The sequence below is a fragment of the Choloepus didactylus genome, chromosome 21, assembly GCF_015220235.1.
Source record: "Choloepus didactylus isolate mChoDid1 chromosome 21, mChoDid1.pri, whole genome shotgun sequence".
Classification (NCBI taxonomy): Eukaryota; Metazoa; Chordata; class Mammalia; order Pilosa; family Megalonychidae; genus Choloepus; species Choloepus didactylus.
The window spans coordinates 42460243-42484175 of record NC_051327.1 but is presented as its reverse complement, the minus strand read 5'-3'; the positions used below and the strand labels follow the sequence as shown (position 1 = coordinate 42484175).

The following is a 23933-nucleotide window of genomic DNA, read 5'->3' as shown; positions in this document are numbered from 1 at the left end:
TGCTTTGCTTGATAGGGTTCTTTCGAGTTGTGGAAAAAAAAAAATACCTGTCTTAATTTTTCAGAAATACAAGTTGGTGGCATACACTTTCTCCAACTAACCAGCAGATAGCGTCTGCGAGTCACCTAAACCCCTCAAGTCAGTTCTCCCCAACTCTTGTCTCTATGGTGTGTGGGGAAATGAATTTTGTGGGGTTCAGTTGGTGAACTCAGTTTGGGTTTGTTGTTGGAGCTGTCCACCCTGAATGTGGTGCATGTGTCTGGGTGGTCAGGGAGGCAGAGTCGCTTTAATATTCAAACCTCCCAGGTGTTCCCAGAGATTCAAGGCTGTTGCAGGAGTCTACGCCTTCATTTCAGTTTTGCCCCAGATTTTCTCTGTCACTGACCCACAAACCACAGGCATTGACGTAGCGTCCCTGGGTTTTCCGAGCGGGCTCCCCTTCTCAGCTGTGATCTTCCAGGACCTCTGCTGAGGGAAGGCTGTGCTATGTCACTAGTGCACGTCGGCCCTCAAGGGAAGCCCCGGGCTGCTGGGCCTTGCAGGGGTGCTCTCTGCCTGATGCAAAGATTACCCTATAATTCTTGACTGGTGTAAGTTCTGAATGAAAGGCAGGTAGTAGAGCTGGGCCCCACCCCTTTCCTCTTAGAAAAGATAGATGCCTTAGGGGGAGGTCATTAGCATTTCAATGGTCTCTCTCTGCCTCTGCCACACCCGTCTGGGTCACAGAACTGGGAACTGAAAATGGCCGAGGCTTTCTCCACTTAGTTGACAAAGGAACAGAGCTAGTCTGAGGTGACCCTCCGGCTCTCCAAGGTCAGTCATCACCGACAGCCTCTGTCTACTTGTTGGGGATCCGTACCTCATAGTGGGCAGTTCCCGCTCGCTAATTAAAACCCCAGTTGGAGCTCAGCTGCGCTATATTTGCTTGCTGGGAGAAAGCTTCTCTCTGGCACCAGGAGGCTTTGTAGCTCGGGCTGTGGGGGAGGGGTCTCCCGATTTGGATCCGCAGTTCTTACTTACAGGTTTTATGCTGTGATCTCGGGCATTCCTCCCAATTCAGGTTAGTGTATGAGTGGACGGTCATGTTTGTCCCCCTGCAGTTATTCTGGATTATTTACTAGTTGTTTCTGGTTCTTTTTTAAGTTGTTCCAGGGGGACTACTCCTCTCTATGCCGCCATCTTGGATCCCGACTAACAGCTCCACTTTTAACATGAGTCAATAGGTAAGAGGGCCTGGATTAGTATAGAGATGGATGGAAATGGCAAGATGGCTGGATTAGAATGAGGAAATGGGGTGGAGTGGAAATGGAGCACAGGGCCAGGTATAAATTGCCTCCCAAGTTTGTAATATATGCTATAGGCAAACTGGAACCTGCTGAGACCTTTACATGATAGCAATCATGATCCGTGTTGTTAGAAACTATTTTGAAATGGTCTTCTCCCAAGAAGTGACATCTGGGACAACAGGACTTCCGCTGGAGATGGTGCAGACCAAATGTCCAAGGACTTGTGCTGTGGCCGGACCTGGCAAAGGGGTACCACTGCAGAGAAGTCTTTTTTTTTTTTTTTTTTAATGGACATTTTTAGACGTACTTAAAGATAGGGGTATGTATGTTGTCATACTAAGTGAATTGTCAAGCTTTCAACATCCTTACTTTTCAAATGAGGAATTCAAAGCCCAGAGAAGTAACTTGACCACGGTCACTTCGTCATTTTGGGGCTAACCCACGACTGAAGGGCTCCTACCCCCTCCCCCCAAATCGTGCTTTTTCCCCTTCTGTCTCATGGCTCTTGCCACCTGCGATACGTGAATTCATCAGATTCTGTCATTTCTAATGGGGGGGTCCATATTTACCACTATGTCCACCTCACCCCTATTTGAATTGAAGGGATTTGTGATCAGGAAACTTACCTGGAGTCCGTCTTTGGAGGAACCATGCTGGCTGAGGAAGCCAGCCCCATGAGCCTGACTTAGGAAGTCACAGCAGGGAGATCTGTAGTGACCTTGGGTCTTCCACTGTCTGGACATCAACAAACCCCACCAAGGCTCCATACATACTCTTTGGAAGGGAGAAAGTCGGGGGGAGGGCTCAGGATTGAATTTGGTACAGAATCTGTTCCCAGGACCCACTAACAAATAAAATATGGTTAGATCCAAAAATGAAACATCCATTTTGAGCTCTATTTTTAAACAGTACAAACAAAAGACACCCAACAGATATTTACTGAGCAATTCCAACATTCCAAACTCTGAGCTAGGCCCTGAGGTCAAAGTGTCCACGGCAGGTGTCCCTCCACTGGGCCTGCTCTGTACCTGGCCGTTCTTCCAGCTTGGCTTTTTGACCCAATCTTTGGTCACCTTTTATTCGTTTGTATTTCTTCTTCCATCTGGCATGGGATGGGGCCTTGACTTTTTTTTTTTTTTTAATTAAATTCAGTTTTATTGAAATATATTCACATACTGCACAATCATCCATGGTGTACAATTGTTCACAGTATCATCATATAGTTGTGTATTCATCATCCCAGTCTATTTTTGAACATTTTCCTTACACCAGAAAGAATAAAAATAAGAATAAAAAATAAAAGTAAAAAAGAACACCCAAATCATCCCTCCCATTCCACCCTATTTTTCATTTAGTTTTTATCCCCATTTTTCTACTCATCCATCCATACGCTGGATTAAGGGAGTGCAATCCACAGGGTTTTTACAATCACACTGTCACCCTTGTAAGCTACATTGTTATACAATCATCTTCAAGAGTCTAGGCTATGATAGTTTCAGGTATTTACTTCTAGCTATTCCAATACATTAAAACCTAACAAGTGTTATCTATATAGTGCATAAGAATGTCCACCAGAGTAACCTCTAGACTCCATTTGAAATTTCTCAGCCACTGAAGCTTTGTTTCATTTTGCATCCCCTCTTTGGTCAAGATGTTCTCAATCCCAGGATATTGGGTCCAGGGTCATCCCCAGGAGTCATATCCTGCCTTGCCAGGGAGGTTTACACCCCTGGGAGTCAGGTCCCATGTAGGGGGAGGGCAATGAGTTTACCTGCCGAGGAGGCTTAGCTAGAAAGACAGGGGCCTGGACTTTTTATGAGTGAATGAATTTAAACTTTCAATTTCATTTTGTTTTTAAAGAGTATGTATTAAAGGTATGCAATGATCATACAGAGTAATTAATTGGATCCATAAATTCAATCATTAAAACATTATACTGGCTAAACTAATAAGGAAAACAGAACACAAGGAGAGATTCCAGCTTTTTTTAATTTTTCCTCTTTTACACAAAACAAAGTAGAAGAAATAATACAGGATTAAAACTGCAAAAGTAGTTAATCAATAGAACATATACACTCAAAAAAGATCCAGAAAGGAAGACAGGCTTATTTACAATGAGGAAACACATATAAAATTAAGATAGTTTTCATGTGAAACATTAAAAAAAAAAAAAAAAAAATCAAACATGCTACATGTGTGCCACTGTCTACAGCAACATTGAAGAGGGGGGAAACATTTATTTAGGGACAGATATACCACAAGGTCTGGGTTTCATGGTATCAGTGCAATCAATTCACAAAACTATATTACAGCTAGTTAATCAGAGTTTAAGAATTGTTCCCAAATATGTCACAATATTTTTGGCCCTCAGAGGTTCACTCCTACAGATTTCAACTTCTCTAAATTGCTAGCTACTAAAAGGGACAGAACGATTATAAGACGCTTTCCAAGGAGTTACAAAACCTTTGTAGATCAAAGGCCAAACTACCATCACTGCAATTCTTCTCCAACAACAGCCCTTGCAGTCTGCAGAGAAATATCCAGGAAAAAAGTCAGAAGTTTCTGTCTCTACCTCCTATTCAAACCCACAGGGACCATACAATGAGTACTTTAAGATTTACCCTTAAAGGTTTATTCTGGTCTTGATAAATTAGGAGGATACGATTAGTTTCTACTGAAATGAATCTTGACTAACATAGGAAGACTTCTGTCCTTTATTGGCTGCTTTGGAGTGAAGGTCATAGACATGTGTCTGAACCTGCTATGTACTTTAGTTTCAATAGTCTGAAAATCTGAAATTAAAACTATGTTAAAGTGTAAGATACAATCTTTTGGAAGTCTGCTATTAAAAAGCCTAAAGATTTACTAAATTGAACTCTTAAGCGCAAGGGGACAAGAACTCTAAGCAGAGTTTCTGTTCGGGAGAAAAGATCACTGTTTCCTAAAAATTGCTCAGTTTTGCACCAGGGAGAAACCAACACATACTAGGGCATGGAATTAGTTCCATTTTATTCTATGGGGATTCTTTCCCCACAGTAAGGAACAGAATGAGGAATGACTCTTAATTGGTCTCTTCATCAAAAGTGGTAAAATTGGTCTCTGTATTCATGAAGCCAGACAGTTTTTGTAAGCAGACTGTGGAGGCAGACAGTAGAACCAGCTTCCTGTAGCCACAGACCACTACCCTGCATCGATTAATTCAAACAATTATCAAAAGTCACCATTAACTGGACTAAAGGATAAAGAGTTCACCACTATATTATTTTAAAGGAAGTTGTCTAAAAGTAAGAATTCAATTAACCCTGGATAAGAAAAATCAAAACAAGTCAGTACTTACTAAGGAGTTGTCCACGTAAGGTCAAGTGATGAGAATGCACCCGCTATACTTGACATGAAGACGCTACACATAAAGCCCTATCTGGCAAGTCTGAATTTCTACTAACTAAGGTTAGAATAAGGGACAGCAGAGAGCTACATCTGTAACATTTTAGTATACAGACGGCATAGTAGAAACTGTTACCAGAGACAATGTATATTCCATTAATCACATTGAACAGGATGCATTATTCGTTTTTCTTTTCTTTTTGTTTGAGAAGCTTGTTTATCTCCCTTTTGGCCATTCCGATGTACTTTGAAATGATTCCATGTTGGTTGAGTCCAGGAAGCAACAGTAAGAAAGTCACTTTAAATAAATGAATGAATGAATAAATAGCAAGTAAAAATAAGGAGCCAGCAATTAACTTCCTGTAAGTTATTTTATTTTACAGAAGGCAAGTTTCCCAGACTATTTGTCACTCTGAGGAGGAAGCAACAGGAAATACATTACTTCCATTAGCATTTAACCCCAGAAACTGTCATACTCCTCCAACCTCAGCTGACACACTGCTTACTTTTACCTTTTGCACATTACTTTCCACCTTGGCTATGTTCTTTGTCTTAACTTACTAAGAAGACTATCAAGTGTCTGAAAACAAAAACCTCTCTACACTCCCACAGGCCCTTGATCAGTGTCTTAAGCATCATAAGCATGCACATATTTAGTTACTGTTAGACTTGACTGGCCAAGATGTGCCTGTAATTAATTCTTCCTCAAAGACTTACCTATCAGGTAGGTGAGAAAAAGGTTGTGGACTTGCTGTCCCACCCAAGCAACCGCAGCAAGACAAATGATCATGGTCATGAAGTACTAACAATGAAAATAACAAGAATTTGTCAACTAAGAGAAGTGGACTAAATAAGAAGCATAACTATAACTTTATAATGGAAAATAATTCCATTTTTCTTATGTTTCTTTAAAAATACTTAATCTCTATATATATTATAGAAAACTCCATTAGATCTACTTTACAGAATTTAGACACATTCCCTAGAATTACTGACTCCAATATAAATTAAACTACTTTTACAACTAATAACTTCACATGACCTCATGTGACGCTGAAAGACAAGATTTAAGAGAACAGGTGCTTTCTAAGTGTATGTCCTGAACTTTTATTTCAGCAAGTTAAAAAAAAAGAACCGGAGAAAATTTTGCTCTACAAGAGCAAAAAATTCAATGCAAAATATAATTTTTAATTTCCAGTGATCCACTCTAATTAATAGAGATAAAGACTTATGAATGTACTAAAGAGTTAAACCAATGGATAATGATAAATAATAAACTAAAACTATTAAAACAAAAAATATATCATTAGACTACTATGAAGTTAAGACTGCTGCAGTCTTAAAATTCTGCATTAAATAAGTCAAAGCAAAAGACGTACCATTTTTGGCTTTTCTTCCTTTAGTGTAAAGAGGCGTTTCCACCAGCCCACAGCTCTGCGTCGAGTTTTTATTAGATTGCTGCAAATTTCATGGAATCTTTGCTGTTGCTCAGTAGTCCTAGAAAGAAAAATTCCCTTTACTATAAGCAAATCTGTACAGTAAACAGAAATATACCACCCCCCTTCAATTTAAAGCTCTTCTGAAGAAAGTTCAAATAACAAACATTATCTTATCCAGATAAAAACAATCTAGCACCATTAAATCAACTTTTATAGCACAGGAATAAGTTTTTACATAAAGAAATGTGTGTGCATGTGTTTGCATTTTTAAGGGAGTGGTAATCTATGGCCTGAAGTGACGTTTGGTTACTGATAGTCCCAAAAGACTCATGAGTCCTACGGGACATGCAGAAATCAGTATAAATTAATTTTTCTAATCCTGTATTAATTTTCAGACCCTAATGAACCCTGGATTATAGCCCCAAAGAAGGATGTGAAGTTTCCAGCAAATAGTTGTATTGAGCACTCTCTGGTAACAGAGTAACTACCAGTAAGATAAAAACTACCATTCAAAGCATAAATACCCCCAGCTTGGCTTCACATATTTGATGCCAAGGCAGCAATAAAAAGCTGCCGATTTATTAGTCCTAGTGAGTGAAAAGGTAATCACAAACAAAACAACAGTACAAATCCAAAAAGACCCAAGAAAGACCTTTATAATGTTTATCTTAGTTCTGATTTTTAAAAATTGGCCTGTGCTACACAAATATAATCTTTGCTACACAAATAGAATGACTGCTATTATTAAGTAGGCCCTACCCTGAGGGATGTGTTGCTTTGTCTTCCCTAGTCCTCATTCCTTTAAAACTGCAGTTGTAAAGCTATAGTAAGGAGGATTCCCGCTGAGCCTGGGAGATTCTTGCGAACAATCAGACCTTATACGTGGCTCATGGTCAAGGCTAGAATGTGGCTATGCAACAGTGTTCCTCCTTGTCCACAAATCACAAAATAGAATTTGTTCTATCAATAATAGTCACATACTGGAAACAGTCACAGACTGATAACAGTCACATACTGACCCCCATGAAACTATCAGTTTTTCTGTCCAAAAACTTTCTTTTCTTCTAGGAGTTGTGACTATAGCAGATGAGTGTTATCTGGCTAATAAAGTCAAGGTCAGAGGATGATTCCCTTTGTTCATTAAAATTGCTACATCATATGGTCACAAACCTGCCCAAAAAAACAGTAGCATAAATCATTATTGAAAGTGAACAATAATTCAAGGAACCATTCCTAACACAAGTCTATTCTGCTATGGGGGAAACATCATTAAGTAAACATGCTTAATTGTCTCATAATTTAAACTCCCCCAGAATGTCCAAATTTGTTCTCAAAGATCCAAAAGGTACACATTTAAAATTCTTGTTTTTACAGAATGATTTTATATGCTACCATCTGGGGAACAAAAAATGAAAGACAGAGCAGACTACTAATCAAATTGTAATAAATAACTCAAGGGGAATAGCAGCTGGGAAAAATTCCAACACCCAGTTTTGTTCATTATTTGGATCTAAGGATGGCCAATATGACATTCCAGAAAGAAGTTAAAATACTTTAATATATTCCTTAACCACCTAACTAAATCTTAGGCCCTCATAGGTAACCAATTCGATGAAAGATATAAATGAAATCAACAACCCACTTGTACAGACAGCTTGAACCTATTCTGAGGCACTTGCTATGCATTTGGCTGATTACCACTGTTCTGCCTCAATTTCTCCACATTAAACACGAGATCCATCTTAAAAGTCAAAATAAACTACTGACCATAAAAGAACTATGGAGTTATAAGTACTAGAAATTCATTATTTATATCTGAAACAGCTAAGAAATTCTTCACATAACAGCAATAAAATCTAACCTCTAGGTGTCTGGTGGTTAGACAATTCATTACACTTAATTACAGATTATTATTCGCAGCCATTGGGTTCAGTAACTTCCCAGAAATTAGACTGCCAAATCATTATACCACCTACCATTTATTGGAGCCAAAAATTCTAGGCGCCAGAATGGGAACAAGGTAGTCAGCCAAGCACAAAAACATAACAAAACAGGAAACACCGGACAGAACAGATGGATCCAGATAATAGATAGTTCTGTTAAAAAAAAAAAAGAATAAATAAGTTAAAAAAAAAGTCATTATTATTCCTTTTTAAATATATATATCTATATATATATACATGTAAATGTGTATATGTACATATCCACATATATACACAATGCAAAATTTCTCATTTTAACTATTTTCAGGAGTACAATTTAGTGGTATTAATTACATTCATAATGTGCTACCACCATTACCACCTCCATTACCAGAACTTTTCCATCACCCAAAAGAGAAATGCTGCAGCCATTAAGCAATAACTTCCCATGTTCCCCAGCCTCTGGTAACCTCTCATCTAGTTTCTATCTCTATGAATTTGCCTATTCTAAATTTCCTGTAAGTGGAATCATAATATTTGTCCTTTTGTGTCTGGCTTACTTTACTCAACATAATTTCAAGGTTCATCCATGTTGTCACAAGTATCAAAACTTCATTCCTTTTTATGGCTGAGTAATCATCAATTGTGTGAATTTACCACACTGGTCATCCATTCATTTGCTGCTGGACACTTGGCTATTGTGAATAATGCTGCTATGAATAATGGTGCACGAGTACCTGTCCAAGTCCCTGCTTTCAATTCTATTAGGTACATACCTAGAAGTGGAATTGCTAGGTTAGATGATAATTCTGTTTCATTTTCCTACCAACAATGTACAAGGATTCCAATTTCTCCACATCCTAGCCAATACTTGTTATTTCCATTCTTTTTTTTTTTTTTAAATAAGTCCTAGCTGAAGATTTTTAACTATTCACTTAGTCCACTGGTTCTCAAAGATGTTATTTATCTTTTTCATACTAATGCTCAAGAGGCTTCATGACATGACATCATCACAGTAATAGCTAATGTAATATGTGCTTGTGATTTTGTGTTTTAAATTTCGTCTTTATTTTTAATACTGTAAATACCAATGCACAAAAACTCTTTGGGGTCTTCGATATTTTTAAGAGTGTCAAGGGTTCTGAGGCCAAAAAGTTTGAGAGAAGCCACTAGTTTATTCAACTATATTAAGTTTCCAAGTTTACATAAGCATTACAAATTCTGAAAACTAGGCTAACTGCTCAAAGAAAAGGCATTCTTTACAGATTATACATTACAAAAGATTTAAGGGACTTCCATAAATGGAGGTTGTGTATTACCTGCGCCCTTATTAATAACAACCACTAACTGCAGAATTTAATAGCCCACTTACAGAAACAGCAAGGAAACTGCACCCATGATGGCAGGTGGAAACCAGGCTCTTTCCCAGCGGAGGACTTTATCAGCCATCAGCATCACTTCTCCCCATCCTTGCAGCTGCTCCTCCAGGCTGGCAGTCTCTGCAGCCTATGCATGGTCAACATTCAAAGAGATCATTTTGCACTCTCAGCATTTCTGTGGTTCCTAAAGTTAAAATCTTCTAACGTACCTAATATGTAAAATACCTGTTTTTACCAAGTCACTATCTTAAAACAGGTAAGTTTCTGATAATCTCTGCAATCTTAGTATCACAGACGCAAACCAATGGGAGAAGAAATTATCATTTAGGGGTCACAGTGCAAGTCCAAGCACTGGGCTAATATTTTACATGTATGACGTAACATAATCCCTACAAGAGGCAGGGATCATTTGACCCATTTTACAATTAAAGAACGTGAGTTCAGAATGGCTAGCTAAGTCCAAAGTCATATACTACCAAGTAGTAGCACCAAGAGTTTTCATAACTATTAGAGCACTTTAAGTTCATTCCTTTCACTTGGTTAGAACTGATCTGTTGTTTTCCTCTTTTCATTGATTTAAACCCTTCTAAATCCATTAGCAAAGCCTCCCTGAACCGCATTCAATTTCTAAAATAGCTCTTTGGGTAATGGAGTCACTTAGATGCTGGCATCATTTCATAATCAAGTAAAACTACTTTCACCACATTTGTGGCAATTTAAGCTCAGTATCTCTCTTCCACACAGTGTTTCTTTATCACTTATCAGGACACTCTGGTTACACTTCCAATTTCTCTGTAAATCTGACAATCAGCTGAAAGAACACCTCTAGGATGAGCCCTTAAAGTTGATCTTGGCAAAGGGAAAAAGATGGAACAAGGAACCTAGGTGTCCCTACAGATGTCATCACTGGGAAATAAGCAAATGTCAGAGGCCAATGCTACTTACTCTTAATAAAGATGCTCTCTGTGCTTCACTCATGACTTAGGAACCTCAATATTTCTGACTTTATATCCCGTGCTTAATACTAGGTTAAATAAATACTATGTGCCAGGAACGTACTAAGCATCTCTATATGATCATACTTTAATCCCCCCAACAATTCTAAAAGTGTTCCTACTAACCCCACTCTCAGATGAGGAAATGAGATACGCAGAGGGTACAGGACGACTATGAGGAACTCTAAACCAGGATCTCAACTAACAGAGCAGTATAATTTAAGGAAAGCTGTGTGAAAAATTTCTTTTGTGTCTCCTTTAAAGGAAGCCGGCTAGGGACTAACAAGATGTGTGAGGGTGAAAACAGGCATTAATCAAAATATCCTGTAAAGTTACTTAATTCATTAGCACCTGGGCCCTTAGGAATTCAAAAGCCCAAGATTAAACTATTAGGTTCCTCTTCGCATTGCGGCTGCTGTGTGGCCTGCCTTTCCCTGGGAGTGGGGGTGGGAGGGAGACAAGGAGCTCTCTTATTTTCGCCTAGATCGTATACTTAAATGTGTGCTCCTATGATACGACCCCACTGCAGTACCTTCAGATCGCTGCTTATTCTAAAGTTGTCTCCTGTCACCCTGTGAACCCCAGACTTTCAAATTCTAGCCAAACGCCAGGCCCTCCCACGGTCCTTCCAAGCTGAACCCCACTCCCAGTCCCCTGCGGTGACCTCGCAGCCTCCCGGCCGTTTTAAGTTGTGCCAGCTCTAACAGAAACTCTCGGCAGCAGCCCTTTTGACTCCGCACCCCTTGCCCCGGCTACTGGGGAGAAAAAATGAAGGCACATCCGGGTTAAGATCAAAGAAGGGGAAACCCACATACGACTGAGGCCTGAGCCCCCAAAGCGCTCGTCAGGCCCCTAGAGGCCCTTCGTCCCAGGCTGCACCCCAGCTTCTCTCACGCACCCGCCCCCTTCTCCCATTCCTCCTTTCGCGGTGACTAATCACGTGCCCTCCTCGCCCCATCGCGCACCTTCCCTAGGGGATGTTACGGATCCACGACCGTCACCCAGGAGCTACCCAAGGAGCCCGAAGGACAGGCGGCGTCGCCTGCGCCTGGGAGTCGAGAGAGGAGAGCCGGACCAAGATCGGCGGCCGCTGGAACTCACCAGCAGGTTGGTGCTGCGATTATCTCCCTCCGCCATCGTCCTCGAAGTGCCGCCTGAACAAGCGCAAGCCTCCACGCAGCCTACACCTACCCTGGGAGCCTTCACGACAACCCCCGCGCGACGGTCCGCAGTGCATGCCGCTTATATAGGCCTACCGCCTTTCCCGACAGCCCCCGCGAAGCCCGTTCCTCATTGGGCAAAATGAGCTCAAGTTTAAGGGTAGCCGGACCAACTGCTGCCCAGAGCATGGCTTGAAATCGAGGCCAAAGGAGACAGAGGCCGAGCCGAGCCGAGGGGCGGAGACACGTAATGACCAATCAGCGCCCAGGGAGGGTGCGACGCCCGCCCTGGGTTTTCGGAAGCGGTTGAACTGCCGCTGCCCCGGGCGTGGTCCATCCACCTCGGTCCTTGTAGGCTTGGTTGCCCGGACAGCAGCCGGACCCTCTTCCTTTGGGACTCAAAGCGGCTAAGGAGCCTCTCTGGAAAATTTGGGACTCGAAGAGGCTGCACAATGTCAGGCGGAAGGCGGACGGCGGACAAGGGATGTGGCGTTTAACCTCATTGTGGTTAGGGAAGCGGACTGGGATCCTCTTTCCCGACCACACCAGTGCCCTTCGCCCTCCCTGCCCTGGCCGACCTTGCCAAGTCACAGCATCTTAGCCCAGATTTGTGATTCTGAGAGTCGTGCCCACCTCATGAGGTTTTGAGGACAAGTGAAGAGAGCTATTTCGATTTTGCTGCAATTTTTCTCTCCTGTCTAGTCAGGAATAAGTCTTTAGCTCGTTGGAGGGAGGGGAGAACCTCGGCATTTTTTCTTGAGAATGTGTGAAAAATGCATCAACTTTGGGTCCTTGGGGAAACTTTGAGGGGCATTTCAGTTACTCCTTAGGACTCCTCTCCAAACGTTGACAGGACTTTCCTTATATTAGCCGTCATGCTAAGGAAAGATGTACACCCTTTTATAAACAATTAAGAAACTGGATGAACTATGTTGAGACAGTTATAAATCTTTCCTACCCAGGATTTCAAAATGCATTAAGTGCTTTGATTTTCTTTATTCAATACAAACAAATCACGTCAAATGTTGGCCTGGTCAGATGTTTGTTTCAGGTAAGTTAACCATAGTTTTTAACTTCCAGCTTTTTAAAATTTTATGCTCATCTATTTTATGCCATCGAACTTAAATTTATTTTAAAAACATCAAATAACTAACGAGTTCTTAAGGGTTCCAAAGCATTGGCTAAGGTGGAAACACTTGAGAAAAAAGGCCTTTGCAAAAGGGAAGGGGACTCTCCAGTAAGGTGACACTTGGAAGAATGCTGGGGGGAGCAATAGGTTGTGTAGGTAAGGAAGGCAGGCAGTTGATATGGAGACCCCATTCTGGGGTTAGGGTGGGGGGTTTAAAGCTGTGGAGTGTGAGGAGCAGACCCTCCTCCACCTCTTCAAAAGAAAAACAGAAGGACAAAAGAATTAAAACCAACAGTGATTCACACGAGTGATTATATTCAGCACTGAGTGCACAATCTTTCTTCACACCCATTAACATCCACTTCCAAAGGAGAGGGCATGGAATTCTCATTACGCTTTAAAAATTGACATTTCTACGTTGGGAAATCAGTACAGAATGCTTCCGGTTTTCACTGAAGTTATTTCTGAACAGCTTAAGAAGGAAGACATTTTAAACACCAGCTTGTGAAATTGAGGCAGGTTAAGAAAAAAAAAAAAAAACCCGCAGAAAGGCGCAGAACGGTTTCTCAAGGGAGTACTTTTGTTATTCAAGGAACGTGTTCTCGGACCTGTTTTCAAATTTATAGCTTAGGATCACTGCTGTACAGTATTTCACTGTATTTCCAATTGGCCTAATTTAAAACACCTACCCTGTAGCGCAGTTTTTCTTTTTGAGCTTTGTTTTTGTATTACAAAGACAGGATGTGATCTTTTGAAATGTGCCAGATGACTGGGCAGTTACCATAAATCCTAACATAAGCGGCAACAAATTCAAACTTAAAAAAACAAGCTGTTTTTAAAATGTTATAAATATAAAAAGAACTTATATTAGCAGTATTTGATCATTCTCACTGTAAAGAATAAAGAAAAACAAGGGAAATATTCTTACAGAAAATAGCAGAGCTTTAAAATTCATTTTCATTTAAATTCCTTTTGTTTTGCAAATGTATTTATAGGTCTCTTATACTACTTATTTTCTCCTTTCCATACACAGGTAACTAAAGAGCTTTTCCAAGCACCCATGTCTGTAAAAAAAAATTTTATTTTTAAATTTTTAAAATTTCAATTTTAAAAATTAATTTTTACAAATTTATCCTTAGTTTCTTTTGTTGTAGGGAAAAAAACAAGCTGGACATTTAATTGTATTTTTCTTCATAACGTTCACATCCCAGGGATTATACATTTCTTCTTTTATGCCAGTAATGGTATGCCGAAGTTCTGTTGTGAAGAATTGCTAAATGTATGCTTAATAATAAAATTGGAGCTTCAACTAAGAACTTTCCCACTGAAGTAAAATTTCCACCACTGTTCAAAACTACTATAGAGCTGAGGGTAAAAAATTACTTTGAGAGTTAAGTTTTTTAATTATTGGAGACAGTAGTGGTAAATAAAACTAAAAGGATACCCGTGCTCCAAAATTGTTTCCTGTAATCTACTTTCACCAATAAATTCAAATCTTAAATGCTACATCTTTGAGACTGAACCTTTATTTTGTTTTGAAAAACAGATATTTCATACAATCTTTGCCATGTTAATGCAAATATGCACAAAGTAGGCATGTATTTTTGTTTTCCAAAAAATGCATTATGAGCATTTTCAGGAAGCTGGCGTGATTTATTCAACTTTTAATCTTAAAATACAACCACAAAATTATATCCATCAGGAGGCATTACAACCTTTTGTACAGAGAAGCCACTTTTATTTATTCAATATTACTAGGACAAGGAAGATTCAGTCCAACTCAATTTGCTCTCAGAATAGGGTAAAAAGTAAACAAGTGAAGTATGTTGTTGCCACTGACATCACAGGTGGAAATATAAGGGAAATTTAAACCAGAACAATAACTGACACAAGAATTTTAAACAGGAGCTGAAACTTGGACTGTCAGGAAAAACAAAACAATATAATCAGCCTGTTTTGAAAGAAAGAAAAACACAAGTCTGCATTTCAGAACAATATGCAATTCCTTAGGTTTACCATCTTCAAAAGTCTAATTGTATGGCATTTTTACATTAGCACAATAGTAATTCCAGTCAAATTCTCATGGAAAGCAAGAGACCCTAAGTGGTTCACGCTGTACAACTAGCCCTTGAACATATGAAGCATCTCTCAGTTGGAGTCAATCTGCTCTTTTGTCTTTAAGGGTTGGTGAAATTTTACCCAGGCCTCAAGAGCAGGAAAACTACAATAAACCCTCAGAGTTTCATAATACAGTGAATTTCCCACTCCTCAGTGTTTGGAAAATTTTGTGATGCTAGCTAGATTTTTCCCCATGGGAGGAACCCTTCTAATACAACTAAATATTGAAAACAAAATTTACCTTCAAGTGACTCTACATTAATAATGTATTCTACACCTCCTTGATTTAAGGAGTGAAAGTTCTAGTTCCAAATTCCTGGCATTTTACAAGTCCAACAAGATATAGAATTGCAAGACATTGGTCTTCACACTCAATCTGAATTTTTATGTAAAACAAAGATATTTAAATGGGATAACAGTCAAACATTCACTGATCTTTGATGTATATGAATAGGACTAACAGGCTAATTATCTGTGCTTTAATATGAAAAGAATTGGAAGAAAGGAAGAAGAACCAGCTCCTTTGATTTCAGTACTGCCAAAACAAGTAAACCCCCGGAGTTAATAACAAAAATGTGGAGGAAAATAGGCCAGGAAGACTTTATGATTTAAAGTACTGCCTATAATACCCCACATTAAAAAGGACCTAAGATTGCACATCAGCTCTAATATTTGGCTGTACTTGCATTGCCCTGCTCAACATTTTTTTAATGGCTCTTTCCTTAAATTTCACACATCAGAACAACCACAATTAAAAAACAAAACAAAGAAGAAAATTCAGGTAACACCGAACACTGGACAATATTAAGAAAAACTAAGTTTAGGTAATAAAGACAAGTAATAAGGGCAGATGGAAATTATTCTTTGTACTACAAACCCTAACCCTGAACCTGGGGTTAGGGCCTTAAAAAAGCAATTTAGGGATCAAGAGCCTGATTATCAGTTCTCATAAAGAAATCTCACATTTCTCAAAAACAACTCACAAGTATCAGTCAGGAAAGAATCTTAATCTCATGACCAGAAATAACGAGACACGGCAAGACTCACCAAAGAAAAGAGTAAAAGAGAAATAACAGACAGCTCCATAAGCTACTAAGCTTTCACAGCTTTGTAGAAAAATCACTTAAAACTAGGCAATTCTAGCAAATTAAAAATAACAAAATACTAAAGATAAACTTCAATTTCCAAGGGTACTTTCAATAGAAAAGAAGTTGTTTGACGGTTACTCTGTACCCCCTGAATCTTAGAGAGAGAAAAAGAGAAGAGGATCCCTGCTTTTCCACATGTATTTTGTGTCTTCAACAAGTTATGACTTCATAACTACAGCACTCTAACTTAACATTATTTTACAAGATAATCCCCCAGTTACAGCCCTGTCGTCTCCATCTGCTCTATCACCAGGGCCTTTTACCTCTGATGAAGTCTCTAACTGCTGAATTCTCTTACAACAGTCCAAAACAGCAGCAAGGCCCCTTGCAGAATGACATTCCAGAAGAAACCAAACTGCACAGACTAGGGGCTTGTTCAGGGTGCTGTAAGGAACAAGCTCTGAAGTCATCAGTTACTCATACCTGCCCCACAACAAAACATGCACTGTATATGCCACACTGTTCTCTTAGGGACCATTTACTCATAGGCAATAAAATTCACCTATTTCATTTATGTTCTTCACCAAAGAGGAAGCATTTCTGAACACTACCTATAGGGACAAACTAGTGTGAATTGGTTTTATCATTGTGATAAAAAGTTTTCCTGGTGACAATAAAGAATGTTACTGAAAAGACTGTTTAAATCTCCAGAGAGCAGAGGTAATTGAGTGATGAACGCAATAGCTCCCACAGTCTTGGGAAAGAAAGCAACGTGCAAAATACAATATGGCATTATTATTCCAGCTAGGTTGTTTTGTGAAAATAAGGTTCAAAGTGAAGAAAATAAAATTTGATGCAATAGGTTCCTCAACTTACTACTAGACACATGGGTATTCAAAAATACCACCTTTTTTACAATACTTGTTAAAGTATTAAGAAAGCATTGATACTGAAATGCATTACCTCACCAATTTTAAAGGTTATAGATTAATGTGGCAATCAGAATACAGAAAAGGCCCAGAGCTATGTGGAATTTTTCCTTAATACTTTTCAAGTTTGTTCATGAAGACGGGCAACCAGAAAGTGACCACTGACCTAATCTCTAAAATGGAGGAAAAAAATGTACTCAAACAGTTAAGATTTTAATCATGTTTTATGCTGTGTTAATAGGTGATTATGAGAATCCCATTTTAGCCAGAATTTTAATTTTGGATCAACAGTTTAGCTTACAGATACCGTTGGTACTGAAATGCAATGCTAAATTTAAGGAAACCCTTGATCAAGAATTCACTGTAAGGTATTACTGAATAGCAAACTATTAAAATTGTGCAAAAAGTGAAGCACTTCACAGACTACTGCAATAGTTGAACTTAAAAGATGTTGATGGTTCTCACTTTTGCTGATGTTCCATATACATGTCCTAAAATGCCAGGTAAACTAAAGCACTTTTAATTTACATTTTGTAAATTAAAAGTATCAAATGAGAAAACTGAATTAAAAAAAATTTCACTCTACCTCCACCAGAACATCACTTTATTGTTAATCTGTCATCAACAATGTAAAATTCTAATAGATACTCTATCCTGGTTTTTAAAAAGGTAAAAGATTACAATTAGATTAGCTACTTTCTATGAAAGAAACTACAGCAATCACAGAAGAGGGAAAATTTGAAAGACCCCCAAAAAACGTACACTATAAGCAAAGGGGAGTGTACATTAAATCAAATGTCTGTTAGATTCATTACTTTTGAATGCACAGTGACAATTTTGGGAAACTGTACATGATAGAATCACAGAAATGACTTAAATAACCAGAATTACATTTTGTATGTGTGTGATCATCAGACCTTTAAACAATCCTTGAATTTTCCATGTTATCTGTGGTTTGGGAGAAATTTCTGTTATTATAGTCCAAATGTAAGTTGTTAACAGCATTGAGACGGAAGTATATGATATATAAGGATTGAAATAAAAAGTGAATTTGAAAGATGACCCATCTACTAGATTAGGTAAAGGATGAACAGGTGGGGAAGGGGACGGAATGGGGACAATGGGGTGGTTTTTTTTTTTCCCTTCATTTCAGAAGTTCTTCCAATGTAGTGTATCTGTTACACAGCTCTCCATTTTCAGTCCATTTCTGAAATTCATATCGCATAGCCTTTTTGTACTTAACTGGTCAACTCAACCAGTACTGTTGCCAAGCAACAAGTGTAACACAAGAATCTGAATGCATCAAATCTTCCTTGGCTGTGATTTCTTCGCGGCCCGTTTTCTCTGTTTCTGAGCGGGGTTTGATTTTTCCTGGATTGTACACACAGGGTCAGGTGGAATGGAGTTCCAAATCACTCTGTGCTCCGCGGCACCCCGATTTCTTTCTGCAGCTAACCTCCTGACACGTTTGCAGCTGTTCTGTGGCAGAAAGACAATCTCCGTGTTCAGGCGGTGAGCTTTCTTTCTTTCACCCTTGACCCTGGGGTTGCAGGCCATGTTGTGGGCGTTTCCCTGAGTGCAGCTGTCCTGCAGGATTCACTTCCTAGTGCACCGAGATTTCCTAGGTTTCCTCAGAGTAAGCCCCCAGTTGCATCACCACCGACTGTGGTGTGGCTTTGGATGCCTGAGGCTGGGTTGATTCTGGTGGATGTCTGACCTCGCTTAACCAGACTCATCTACTGTCTTCCCATTCACACCCAGGCTGTCCAACCTTCATACAGCTGAGCCAAGTTATCTAGATTAGTTGCTTCCTTAATGACATAGTCAACCTGTAAAAATAGGCAGGACACTATTTAAAGCCATTTAAAACTTGAAAGAACATGGTTCATACATGGGTTCTATGAATTGTTTAAGAGTAATTTTCTAATAATGAATTCTTTATTAATTAGCCAAAGAATATGTGGTGAGTGCTATGGTGAAAAGAAGCTGGGCTTTCTTTGTAATTCCACTGATTTGTCTTGGAAAAGGCAAACCCCTTTGAGGTTCACAGATCCTTAGATGAAGAGAAAGGCCCACGGACCCCACAGGTGCTCCTAGGGTTAAACATGTGAAGTCACTGTGTAAATGCTTTGATGTCGGATAAGCAAGTGCCTCGCACAGATTCTGGAATAGTGGGTGGTCAACAAATGTCCACTAACTCTGGCTCAGCTAAATTTTTCTTTATAGTCTGAGAAAGAATCATCTCTGCATCAAGAGCATCCATCAGGATACAGTTATGGTAAATGCTAAAAATACATCTGCTGAATTAATCTATATCAAAAGTTGTCTGCAATGGACTCTACTAACTCTACAACTCCTGTGAATTCTAACTTTCTTTCATATAAAATGTAATAACTATCAGAATAAAAAGCACAGTAGCCAAGCATTCACTCTTTTAAATAGAGCTAAAATGGGTGGTTATAAAGATATGGTGGTACAAACTGACAGCATGTATCTCTTGATGTAAAACACAGAGAAAGTCACATCACCCATATAGTACTCTAATTGACTCAGGCACATTCTGCAAACCAAATGGCCTAGACTCATCAAAAATAGCAATGTCATGAAAGAGGAAAAAAGAGGAAAGGTCTGGGGGACTGTTCTAGATATTAAAGGAGACTAAAGAAGCAGGACAAATAAATGGAATGCATGATAACCCTCGACTGGATCTTGTACAGTGGGGATTACTGGAGGGGGCGGAGGGGAGGGACTAAGCATTAAAGAGCATTTGGGGATAACTGAGAAAATCTGAATATGAACTGTACATCAGATAATAGTATTGTATCAATGTTAAATTTCCTAGTTGGTGCTTTATTGTGGCTATATATTACAATATCCTTTTGTTCTTAGAAAACATAAGCAGAAATATTTAGGTATGGAATGTTACAAGGTCTGCAACTACTTCTTAAAAGGTTCAGAAAAACCTATGCCTGTATGGATACAAACACAGAGAAAGAAAGACAAAGCAAATGTGAGAAAATGTTCACAATTGGTGAATCTAGGTGAATCATAACTTTCAGATTGTCTTCTTTAAAATAAAAGGTAACTATAGTTTGGTGGAGGAGGGAGGGTCAGGTCACACCTTAAATTTCCATTGGGTGAAGGAAGGGTAAGGGTGCGGAGTGGGCATAGTACTAATAGGGAAGGGTGAAGTGGTGACACAACTCAGCGAACTCCAGAACTCAAAATCTTCTGAATCTTAACAATAGACTTAAGTTCCTTATTTCTTGATGAACCACCAAGGAAATGGACTGGGGGGAGTAAGGGGGTCTTAAAACCTATACTTTTTTGGCAGCATTAAAATGTGTAGCTAAAGTTTAAAAAATGGTTACCTGTTCAGCAACTGACATCCTCCTATTAGGATCAACATCTCGGCCCTCTAACTTGGCTTTCACTCTCTTCCACACACTCACTGCATATGAGTTCCTCTCTTGCACAGCTACAAAGCAATGAAAACATATGTAAGCCAAGCCACCGTTTTGTAAAAGAAATTTAAGGCATCCTTATTCTAACCAATTACCTTTCCCAGTTTTAGGATCTCTGACAGCCTTTTTAGGACTACAAGCAACACTCTTGCCAGTTCCAGGAATGGTGCTTGGTGGAGTATCTGCTGATGTAGCAAGATTTTTCTGAATCAGCTTTCTTGCGTTCTGTGACATGACATCAGGCTGAGTCTTCTGACCAGTGTTGCTCCGGACTGCTATGGACAAAGAGCTGATAGCTCAATTTACAAGTAAAAAGAAAATGGAGGGGGACAAAGGAGAGGATGGGGAGAGGTGGTAGTAAATACTCCAAATTAAATCAATTACAAACACACAGCCTTGAAAATAGATTTGAATTAACCACCTTAAACTTCTTATCCATCAACACAGTAAATTAGTAAAAATTCAGCCTAAATATCCAAACATTCAGATAAAAATCTGTACAATGATGTTAACTTGCTTTGGTGACAAAAAGCTATAGACATCTTGAATGTCCAACAATGGAAGATTAATATGGTATGGTAATAGAATGGCATATTAAATCGGGTCATTACATATTCTTTAAAAAGATTATTTAATGATAGGGAAATTAACAATTTAATATCAAGAGGGAAAAGACAACAAAATTTGCATTCATAGAATGATCCCAATTTGTATGTGTGCATATGTGTATGCACACATGAAGAGAAGTCAATAAATACATACTAATTTACCTCTGACTGGAATGAAACCACAAATGTTTCTTTTCCATTAAGTATCTAACTGGTTTTATAATCATAAAACAATTTTTTAAAGAGTATTTGAGTATAAAGTATTTTTCACTCTCACATAAGAATTTTTAAAGGTAAGCCAAAATTTGTTTGGTTGAGACATTACAGGGTTTAGGGAAACTCTTAAAAAAGGAGGTGACTATAAACCTATCTGACAACTTACAGCATAATCAAACGTTAGCATCTATATATAGATTATTAACACATCAAGATTCAGGTCTTTTTTGATGTACAGAAGTCCTACCTGCAGCAAAGGATGGCTGATAAGTAGCAGATGACGTTGGACTTGAACATTCATTTGTTGCATCGGTGACTAAGGGTGATGCAAAACTCACTAAATTATTATAGATACTGAAATACAAAATAAAATAGCTTATTTATGAAATGCTTTACAACATAACTACTTATAAATATGACCCAAACTGGCAAAACTAAATCAAGAAATGAGACTTCCCACTATATACCAGACATTTTGCCTACATTTTAAATTGTGGCCAAGAAGGTATTCTTACCTCTGACTCTGTGTTTTCAGTTCTTTCAAAGTGGGAGTTATTTCCTGGAGCATTTCAACATGCTCTTGACTTTGAACCTGACCCATAGCCTGGACTAATGTAAACAGCACCGTCTGAATGTTGTCTTGCCATGATTTATATTCGCCCAAGAACTGCCTAACACTATTCTCATAGGGAACATCTTCACCATCTGCCAGAGCAGCTTCTTCATCCTAGAATCAATATATCAGCAATTAAAAAAGATGTTTTTTGCCTCGGCAATTACATCTTTAAACAGTCCCCTTCTGACTGAGAGGTACTGTTTCATATTTCACCCTGTGTTTAAATCTGCTTCTTGTATTAATATTCCTTTTCTACACAAACCTTACTCCCAGTACAAAAATAACTCCACATAAAAATAAATCTGAAAATTAAATTATTTACTGTTTTGTGACCATGGGGACAGCTCAGATCCTTATGAACTAGATTATGTAGGACACTGGAGGAAGAGAGAATACTTTATTCATTTTGGAGGCAAAGCATTGTTTGGGGTAAGGCTGGAGACGAGGAAGAGAGGTTGGAGAACCAAGCACTCTGAGATAGGTTTAAGTCTCAGCTGTTACAAGTTATGTAATGTTGGACAAGTCAATTTATTTAAGTCTCAGTTTCTCAGTGTATAAAATAAGAATTATATAAGGATTCTACTGCCTACTAAAAAAATAGTTGTTGAAAAGACAAAATGAACTTGGTTACAGACAAATTGAAAGAAGTAACTTGAGAGAAAATAATTGTTTATGTTTTAAAAAATTTTTTCCACAAATAAAATTACTTGTAATTTAGTTTTTTAAAAGGGGTCATGAGGTAGGATTTCTAAAGCTGAGTGTGTTAATATCATTCTTACCTTAGCCATTGCTTTCAGGAGATGTTTGACATCTCCAAGCTGTCGGTTATGACCAGTGAGCACAGTCTTTATATTATCAACAAGATTCTGAATTGTTTCACAGATGGTTTCTATCTGTTGCTCTTTCTCTGTCTGAACTGCCCTCTGAGTAGACATATCCTGGGTCAATTGTTTGTGTGCAGACAAAAGCCATTCAGAGCTGCCAATAGGATGTTCAAGACTGGTATCCTAGATAGAACGAGCATTTGTTTAAGGATCAGCTGGAGTAATATAAGATTCCTATTGTCATCACCAAAATATATTAGTAACTCAAGCTGACAAAGAGTACCTCAGTTGCTGAGAGTCATGAATTAATTATCCTACAAAATCGTATTTAAGGATAATTTCAACAATCTATGAGATACAGACTAAGAGAAATATCTCTGGCATGACAAAGGCGATAATACCAAGGTCCCTCAACTCTAAATCATGCTTTAAAAATGAAACTAGAGCTTCCCAACAACACAGCCTAAAGTCTTCCCACAAAATATAAATTCTAAATTTATCAGCTTGATATTTCTGGACTTCACCCACCTTCCCAGCATTCATTTTCCACTAGTCTTCTTTCAACTACCCTATTTTCAGAGCTTCTGAATCATTTGCTATACACTGTCTTTCCCCTCCCATGTGAACTTCCACAGGAAATTCAGGTTGGAGCTTTGAGAACCCTTCTCACTTCTTCATTCATTCTATTATTTGTGTACATATAAGTTCCTTGAGGGCCAAGAGCAAGATTTAATCGTTGTATTCTCCTAATATCTTCCATACAGTACCTGCTCAATAAATGTAAACTGAGTGAATTATCAATTAAATGATTTTAAGAGCTTAACACTGCCCTTATCATTTTAAACATTGTCTCTTTATTCTCACCAAGACTCAAGACTCACCACTCTCTGTAATAAACGAAGCTCTAACTCAGAGACCGAACTGTTAAACTGTGACGCAAATGAACACATTTGCTGACACCGTTTGATTAGTTCAAATAATGCAGCGTCCAGGTTTAAGGCTTCTGCAGTTCTAGTTCGTAAACTTTCAAAATGAATGATGTTACTGCAGAGGAAAGTGACCTGTAAAGAAGAAAAGGAGGAATGGAACCACTATCACCAACAACACACATAACACACACACACACCAATTGCTATTAATTACATGAAAAAGTACTAACTATTCATTTCCAGAATTCAGGACCAAAATTGGTCCTAAAAATGCATGACTCTTTTTGGTAACTAGATCAAATCCTTGTAAAGCACCTAAGAGCAATTAAGTAAATTTATCTTCAACATGATTGTTTTTAGTTAGAAAATTCACTTCATAATAAGACCATTACCATGTTCAGCTGCAATTTCCATTACATCCAAATTTCAGAAAACATTTCTGTCAGA

The 23933-nt window shown here is 38.6% G+C and overlaps 2 protein-coding genes across 5 annotated transcripts in view; both read right to left on the bottom strand.

Annotated features, from left to right (window-relative positions):
* Positions 1 to 3257: 3257 nt before the first annotated feature.
* On the bottom strand, positions 3258 to 11740 carry ARL6IP1 (ADP ribosylation factor like GTPase 6 interacting protein 1). The gene is made up of 6 exons (XM_037815435.1): positions 11507 to 11740; positions 9404 to 9537; positions 8086 to 8205; positions 6050 to 6167; positions 5388 to 5472; positions 3258 to 4968 (listed from the first exon to the last, which is right to left on the bottom strand). Exons 1-6 carry the CDS (start codon positions 11540 to 11542, stop codon positions 4850 to 4852), a joined length of 612 nt encoding a protein of 203 aa, XP_037671363.1. The 5' UTR covers positions 11543 to 11740; the 3' UTR covers positions 3258 to 4849.
* A 2675-nt stretch (positions 11741 to 14415) lies between these two features.
* Positions 14416 to 23933, bottom strand: part of SMG1 (SMG1 nonsense mediated mRNA decay associated PI3K related kinase) — a 143434-nt gene continuing 133916 nt past the window's right edge. For 2 of the 4 annotated variants that reach the window (XM_037815433.1, XM_037815434.1), the window contains 7 exons: positions 23439 to 23618; positions 22513 to 22740; positions 21633 to 21844; positions 21365 to 21471; positions 20389 to 20568; positions 20201 to 20307; positions 18581 to 18658 (listed from right to left, as the gene is read on the bottom strand). In XM_037815433.1, the coding sequence (XP_037671361.1) occupies positions 18581 to 18658; positions 20201 to 20307; positions 20389 to 20568; positions 21365 to 21471; positions 21633 to 21844; positions 22513 to 22740; positions 23439 to 23618 (1092 nt within the window). Of the gene's footprint in view, positions 18659 to 20200; positions 20308 to 20388; positions 20569 to 21364; positions 21472 to 21632; positions 21845 to 22512; positions 22741 to 23438; positions 23619 to 23933 lie in introns of all 4 variants that reach the window. The other 2 variants (XM_037815432.1, XM_037815431.1) reach the window with 2 other exon arrangements.

Excerpts from the sequence above, each read along its gene's own strand:
- ARL6IP1 (XM_037815435.1), bottom strand. The coding sequence starts at position 11,542 with ATGGCGGAGGGAGATAATCGCAGCACCAACCTGCTG. Across the intron at positions 6,168-8,085 it reads ATTTTTGGCTCCAATAAATG|GACTACTGAGCAACAGCAAA; the intron begins GTAGGTGGTATA and ends TTTTCTTTCTAG. Across the intron at positions 5,473-6,049 it reads AGGAAGAAAAGCCAAAAATG|TACTTCATGACCATGATCAT; the intron begins GTACGTCTTTTG and ends TTTCATTGTTAG.